Raw genomic sequence first — 7,990 nt, forward strand, 5'->3', positions numbered from 1 at the left:
TAATTTACCCTGGAGAATTTTTTGAGCATAACCTAAGGTAACGTGTAAAAATGTTTAGAAAGGTGCTTTACAAATTCAGGGTACTATTATTTATGTGACTCTTAGAAAATTAATATTCATTATAATGAGACAGTAATGACACTTATGTAATTTGTACTGTTGCTCCCCATCCATTATCCATGACAAACAGTGCTAATCAGTTACGGCACTCTTTTTTGTGACTTTTGACTTGACCATTGCCAATTGATCAGAATTTAGCATGGAAATTGAAATCTGTGTACCATCCTGATATAGGTACTCTCATAAGCAGTACTATAGAATAGCTAGGATTCCTCTACCCACCCACTTGAAGAGTTCTCCTGTCTGGCATAGTGTCTGGTTCATAAAAAAATACTCAATGTGCATTGACTGGATACATGAGTGACACATTGGTCACTTTTTCTTCATAAATCTTATTTCATGATTCTACTCTGAACTCTTTCAAATCCTTTATGTTTTTCTTTATAAAGCCCAGAGTTGAACACTTCCTATGAAAACCTTGTAATTAATGAATTTGAGATTTGTGATTTTGAGGTTTAAATACTTCCTGCTAAGTTTCCTCACCCTACTTTGGTCTTCTTACCCTTCTAATGAGAAGTCTGTGTCTTAGTCCTTAATTAAAAATTAGATTCAGAAAACAAAGCTACTCTGGGAAGAATCAAGAAAAAAGAAGAACCCAAATCATTTTAAGCAAATCATGTGTGTATCTGGAGGATAAGAGCTTTTTAAAAGTTCATAGTCTTAGAACATGGGGAAGAGGTTTGTCAGTCTGACAGAGTGCATAACAGATCAGAGCTGCACTAAGAGTGGGAAATCAAAGCATAGATCATCCTCCATCCTTTGTATTTGACTTAATCATGTTTTAAACCAGTGATTCACATGAAATAATAAAACTACATTTTAAAGACCAGATTCAGGAGTATATGTAAAATTTCCCCATGTTTCACTTATCAACACTTGATTCCCACCTAAAATTGGAGATGGAAGATATCATTACATCTCAGAATAAGCTACTCTCTCATTTTCAAAGCTTGCTATAATTCTGTTTCTTATTTCCATTTACTCTTGGGGGTAGGTGCTTAATTGACTGGTTCTAAAAGGCATCTTTTGGGTCACAGGCCTGAAAGGCAGAGTAAGTAAACAATCATTTGATCCCCTAGTTTGCTTAATTAAAATCACTGAGAACTTAAAAGTAAAATCATCCCTATAGAATACTTAGTCAACTGTAATAAAAAAATTTAATTACAACTGCTACCTTTTGAAATTCTTTTTAGGCACTCCATTATTCTGCCTTCAATGGCTCTGCTGCATTGCTGACTCATAATCTAGGTCGTGTGGCATTTTCTTGGTGTCTTTTCTTTCCTAATGTGAAATTCCCTTCATTTCCAATCACATTTCTCTTTTCATCTTAATGTGATCTTTTTCTCTGAGATGCAGTATTTACCCGTATTTTTGCTGTCACTTGCTGTTTAATATTCTTATATCACAGGCCAGTATCAGATGAAAATGTTAATTAACCCTAGGATTAACTGACCAGTTTACCAACTATTGCTAAATAAAGAACACATAGTTCTTTGTGTTGACACTTAATACATTGATGAACATTCTACTCTCCAGAGTTAAATGCTCCCCTTAAACACTTATGTGGTCCAGACTATCTTTCCTGGTATATTAATGATTATATAAATAGTTGGTAAGCCTAAAATCTAAAACCTTGCTAAAATTAAGAGGTCACTTATATTATTTCACCTTAATCTATCAGGTCTGTCAATCCATAAAAGAAGGCAATTAGATTAGTTTGACCAGACTTGTGCTTCAAGTCTGCGTGTTGATTATTCCTCTGTAGGGAGTTTTGTGATGATTTTTCTCCATTATTTTCTTAGGCGTGGAAGTAGATTTTGAACGTTTTAATTTACATTCCTTTTCTTTGTTTTCTTTTGAGATGACACTGTATTGGCTCTTTTTTAATCTTTATCCCTTTCCATTCCCTGAGTGGTAAGTGGTGATTCAGTCAACGAATTTAATAAAATCATTTATGCAATTTATTTATTATACTGGAAAATGAAGGTCTTTAGGGACAGCTTACATGCACACTTTAAGTTAATAATTTCATACAAATTCTTCTATTCTGCCTTTAGTTCCTTGCCCTTATGGCTGCTGTTGGGCTTTCTCTTTACTTAGTTTACTGTTTTCTAATTGTTAAAGGTAAAGGTAATAGCTCTTCTCATGCAGTCTGTCAGGTTAATATAGGAGGTCCTTGCAGGCAGTCTATCAGATATTATCTGCTTTCCTTTCTCTCTCTCTCTCTCTCTCTCTCTCTTTTTTTTTTTTTTTTTTTTTTTTTGAGAGCAAGCATGGGAGGGGCGGAGAGAGGCGGGGAGAGAGAGAATCTCAAGCAAGCTCCACACCCAGTGTGAAACCCGATGTGGGGCTCCATCTCACGACCATGAAATCATGATCTGAGCTGAAATCTAGAGTTGGATGCTTAACCAACGGAGCCACCCAGGCACCCCTCCTTTCTTTTCTTTGTTTTTCATTTTCCCCTTTTCTTTGTAGATATATTCATATGTCAGGACAGTAGAAAGTATGCTGGTTTAAGAATTAAAGGCCTGAGTTCCAGCTTTAGTTTTTCACTGATTATGTAACCTTAGCCAAGTCACTTAACCCCTCCAAGCTTCCATTTCCTCTTTAAAAAGTATTTCTCTATTCAGGTTCTGAATTACTAAATGTATGCCTCACATTGTTACTGTTTCTTTGTGCTTCTCAGTCTGTCTTCCAGCCTTCACTGGTTAACCACCAGAGTTTCCTCATATATTATTTTACATGTATTTGGCAGTAGAGATCCATAATCTTTTATTATAAAACATTAGGGTGGGAAATGTTTCAGTATTCTGAACTGTATTCAGTTTTAGAAAGATAATATCGTTATCTTAATATATATTTCATAACACCAAAATCAGACACACTGACAGTATTTCTGCCACCAAGTGTATGATTGTTCCATTAAATGGCATATGTAAGACCATAAGCAGCCTTTTATCTTTTCAGGTTATATTTACTACCAAATGAATTTTGGCCCTAAACTTTAAAAAAAAAAAAACAAGTTTAAAAAAAACCAACTTTTCCAAAGTGCTTTGAGTTTAGAGTTGCGAATTGTGGTGAGTGGCTTATTTTTCTACTACACCTGGATTTCTTTTGTTAAACTTCCCAGATAGTCACTCTGATTTAAATTTCTGAGCTTATTGAAAAATTTGAGTTCTAGTAGTTCACTTTTCTGGTTTCTTCAGTTTTCTAGGAATCCAGAACCAATTTTTGATTGCTTTCGTCCAACATTGCTTTTGCCTTTAGATCCCCTTCTAATAACTTTACCCTGTTTATGAAAATCAGAACCACAGTGTTTTCCTAAGAAACCCTGGAATCCTTTAGACAAGCCAATTATCCTTAGTGTGGTCTCCCTGGAGAATCCCAATCCCAATTGAAGCCTGTCTTAAAGCCAAGTCACAAGGCACTGAATTAATTAGCCTTCAGTTTGGAATTTGCTGACCCTCTTTTTTTTTTTTTTTTTTTTTTTTTGTCTGTTATAACTTTACTGTTATATTCAGATAATGCCACAAGGTGGTGCCCAAATAGCAGTGAATTTCTCTATCTCACATTTCCAAATGCCAGTCAGCTTCCTGACCAAGTTCTTTGCCCTTAAAGTACAGTCAAATATATTCAGTAAAGGAATTTTGTAAGGGATTCTGCTGATTTGGAAAGGTATGTCAAAATAGCAAGTGTTAACTCTAAACTCACCTTGATTTCTGTAGTAATTCCCCTGGTTCATGACTTGCAAAATCTTTTACAGACTTTATTTGAAATAATAGCCCTTGAGAGGAAGCACTTAGGCTTATCATCTATATTTTATGGTAAATGACTAGCCATGAAATTAGAACTGGTATTGTGGCACCTAATGAAGTGCTCGGGTCACCAAATCATGTGTGGTCTGTATTATCTCAGGTCTTGGTCAAAGTATTAAATGGAAACCCAGCTTCTCTGTTAAAAATTGAAGATGGATTGCCCAGATTTCTGATTTTCTTGTTTTGTTTTGTTTTTAGAAATAATTCTTTATTTCCCTCCATTATATGTGGTTGTTTTCCCATGTTGGAATTGTGTGTTGTGGAAGGTAGGCTCTTGAAAATGCTCTAAAAATACTGAAATTTGATTTGCCTCTGAAAATTTTTTTTCTGTAAGACTGTAGTAGGGAGATCCAGCTAGAGCCCAGTGGCCACCATTTCTATTTGAGCAAGAAGACAGAAGAAGAATATTCAAACCTATTCTTCATCCCTATTGAAATATTTTTAAAGATCAGTAAAGTGGGAAGAACAGGCAATTATATTGAAGCACTAACACAGTTGAGAAATAGAATGAAAATAAATACATTATCAGCAAGACTGGAGTCTGGTCCTGCTAGGTTCTGACTTACTCCACATACTTTTTATTTCTGTTAGCCCCAGATCTTTCTTTTTTATTATATAGTACTAATAACATTGCTTCCACTTATAACACACTTGGAAAGTTAAAGATATTAACTCTTGGAGTCAGGTAAGAGAAGACCAGGAAATTCTCCTGTCTCATGACTGAAGTTTGCTTATAATTTGGATTAAAGGAAAGTCACTGGTTATATGGAGCGTACTTCCACTTTTCATACTGTCCTTACTTACAGAGAGAAAGCGACTGGAAGCCAAGCAACGGGAAGATGTCTGGGAAGGCAGAGACCAGTCTGCAGTTTGAACATCACTTAAGGAAATGGATAGTTCCATGAATTCAGAAATTAATTCCATAGTCTTCGGATAGGAGGATCCTTCTAGAGTTCTGTGTACATGCAGAAGTGCGTGTTCATGAAAGAACGAGATAAAGCCATTGAGGCGAGCACTGACTGGGTCTAGAAAGAAGGTGGACTCCTGTCCGTCTTTGCTTCTAATTGCAGTCATTTGGAATTGCCATACTGTGTTGGGCATAGAAAGGAGCCATCAGCTAGGAAGCTGACTTGTGGCAATTTGGATATGACTTCCAAGAGTCCTCTGGGCGTGGCAAGCCCCACTGTTACCATGGCTCATGTGTCTAAGATGTCTGAAGCAGATACAAAAGAGAGGATTCAAACCTGCCATGATGGGCCATTCCGGCCCTGAAAAGGTAGGGTGTTCTTTCGGGCCTCACAGAGCCAAGGGGTGGCGGAGGGAACAGTGTTTGAAGTACTTGGTACTCACCGAATCCACACTGTCAATTCCAGAACTCTGGAGCTGGTGAGCTGCAGCAGATGTAGGTGTTTGAGCTCCAGAGTTTGTACTGGGCCGGGCGCCTGGGGCTGCTCCAGCTGCACAGCAGCCAAGGGCATGCCTGCTTCAGCCCTCTAGAAAGCCAGCCTTGGGAGCCGTGTGCTAGTCCCCGCTGAAAGTACTACCGTGTTGTGAGAGGGAGACATTAAAGCTCAGTCTATGACCTACATCACTGCTATTTGTCACTTTTGTCATTCCCACAAAAAAACTGGGGAACAGCTCTCCTCGTATCTTCATCCCTATAAAGTTGTGCCTGGGTTCAGTGGATCTGTTGGCTTTATTGAGCCACACTGAGTAGACTGCTGGTCCTCTATCTCTCTGCCTGAGTATACTACAAAAATGCCTCTCTCGGGATGGGTATGTGGTAGCTCCCCTCCCCTTCTTGCCCTCCCTGGACATGCCCACCCGAGCCTCTTGCCTTCTCCCATTTCTGTCAAACCTGACATTCTGCAGAAGGCTTCTGGCACACAGCATGTTCTTGGTATCATCTTCTCAGCCTGTGCCAGAGGCACCTGGCAAGCAACACCAGATGATCCATTACAGTGAAGAGTTGCCAGAATAAAACAAACACCTCTGGGCAGTGAGAAATTTCCTAAAGGACACTGACAAGTCTGAGCCGCCAGTTCAGGCTTTATCCACCTCATACCTGCGCTCATTGTTTTTGGAAGGAAGTTCTGCATTGAAGAACTGGGAGTGCTAGACTTTAATAGGTTGAGCTAGCAAGACATAGTGTCCCATCGTGCTTTCGTTGAGGGCGGCAGCCTCATATTTGTATGTGGTGCCCATGACAGTGATGGATTATTAGCACTGCCTAGAACATGGTAGAGTGGGGGCTCTGTTCAAATGTTCCTCAGATGACACTGGCCTTGGGTCTTAGCCCTGACCCAACTATCCCTGCTGCTATTCTGGTCTTGGAGGCTTCTTGCAGCTCCTCACCATTGTTTTTCTCATTCTTGGTCAGTTCTGAAAGTGTCCCTTGTTCCTATTCAGGGCCTCCCTTTCAAGTTGAGAGGATTAAATAAAACCTCTTGATCCTCTGTCCTAGTATCTGGTCCAGTGCACTTCTCTGACTTGTAGCCACAGGGCTTGTGCTCTCTGTCTTCACACAACAGACTTCTTTAAGATAGACAGGTCTGTTCGAACAGCGTGGCTACACTGGAAAGGAAAGGCAGGGAATCGTAGCCAGGCTTCATACTGAATGGTACACTTCTGAGGTACACCTTTGCTCTGTTTTGATTCTTCAAGGCTAAGAGTGACCTTGGGCAGTAAAAAAGATGATTGTCCCTATTACTTGTCTTCCCTTTTCTAATAACATTTTGGCTTTTAAGGGCGTTGGTAACGTAGAGCTGCATGTTTATTACCCAGTTTTCTTAATTACTCCTAGCTTTTAAGGTACTGTCATTCTAATGCTGTCTACTAAGTGGCTAGTAGCATGCGCTTTTTTCCAGCTTGCAATCAGCCTCCTCTAACTTTCAGACTTATCCTTATAATTAGACCCACAGAAGGGATTTGTGTTTAGCCAGTACCTAAAGCTGTGAAGTATTGCTGCTTCCACCATTAGTAGAGAACGTGCTGTTCTTTTCTTGAGAGAGAGACAGAGAGCGAGCATGCGCAAGGGAGGGAGGGGCAGAGAGATAGGGGGACAGAACTTCCTTCCATGGAAGGAAGGATCCAAAGTGGGCTCTGTGCTGATAGCAGAGAGTCTGATGTGGGGCTCGAACTCACAAACTGTGAGATCGTGACCTGAGTCGAAGTTGGACAAGCCACCCAGGCGCCCTGAGAGTGTGCTTTTTAGGTATATTTTCCATTGATGTGTACGGGTGGAGGTAAGAGGACCTGCCACGGCCCAGCGTGGACTACACTGAGCTTGTGCAGATGGAAACCACATCCTTGGCCCCATCCATATGCCTTCACAAGCTGAGCCAACTGGACAGCACCCTGTAGCTGCCCCTGGCTCCTTTGTTAGATATTCCAGAAGACTATGAATGTACTCTGCTAGGTGTTTTTGTTGCTTCATACATGTTAAATGACTAAATCCCAGTGTCACCTGGTATCTGTAGTAGAAATGTACATCCCCTTGGAGTCCTAACATGCTCCCCATAGAGTGAAGGTCTTGGTGGAATAGAAATAAATTAGGCTTCTAATTAGTAAGCCGAGGTTCCTGGCACTTCAGCTTCTCAGACTACAGAATGCCGGGGTGAAAGTCTTCTGACATTTTTGGTTCTGTCTGGAATTTGGTGGTTGGTATTCTGTTAACATTCCTCATCTAGTTACAAGCCATGCCAGCCACCAATCTTCCCACGTCCTTCCCTTTCAACTCGGTGGTGTAACAGCACAGCCCTTGTATAGCTTTTTCCAAGAATTAGAACGGGCTGCACCTATCAAGTGTGTGATGTGGCTAGCAAGACTGAGACCGGAGCCAGTGGCTGGCTGCCTGGCCCGCTTCTTCTGGCCCTCTCGGAAACTGGATGCAGGAAGAAGTGGTGGGTACCTCCCTGCCTGAGTCTAGTCATCAGCCGCCACACGCTCCCCCACGAGCTGCACATTCTTTCACAGACCATTAGCTGCATGTGCGAGTATAATGTTTTTACTGTTTGGGAGAGGTTTGCTGGATCCAACAGGAAATCAGTCCTTCC

The 7,990-nt window shown here is 40.5% G+C and overlaps 1 protein-coding gene across 9 annotated transcripts in view; it reads left to right on the top strand.

The window, feature by feature from the left end:
* The window catches only part of R3HCC1L (R3H domain and coiled-coil containing 1 like), a 95,056-nt gene extending 89,533 nt beyond the window's left edge, over positions 1 to 5,523 (top strand). For all 9 annotated transcript variants that reach the window (XM_047824929.1, XM_047824930.1, XM_047824927.1 and 6 more), the window contains one exon: positions 4,742 to 5,523. In XM_047824929.1, coding sequence (XP_047680885.1) covers positions 4,742 to 4,809 — 68 coding nt within the window. In that variant the 3' untranslated portion in view covers positions 4,810 to 5,523. The remainder of the gene's footprint in view (positions 1 to 4,741) is intronic.
* The last annotated feature ends 2,467 nt before the right edge of the window (positions 5,524 to 7,990 follow it).

Source organism: Prionailurus viverrinus, chromosome D2 (genome assembly GCF_022837055.1).
Source record: "Prionailurus viverrinus isolate Anna chromosome D2, UM_Priviv_1.0, whole genome shotgun sequence".
In the NCBI taxonomy this organism is placed as follows: Eukaryota; Metazoa; Chordata; class Mammalia; order Carnivora; family Felidae; genus Prionailurus; species Prionailurus viverrinus.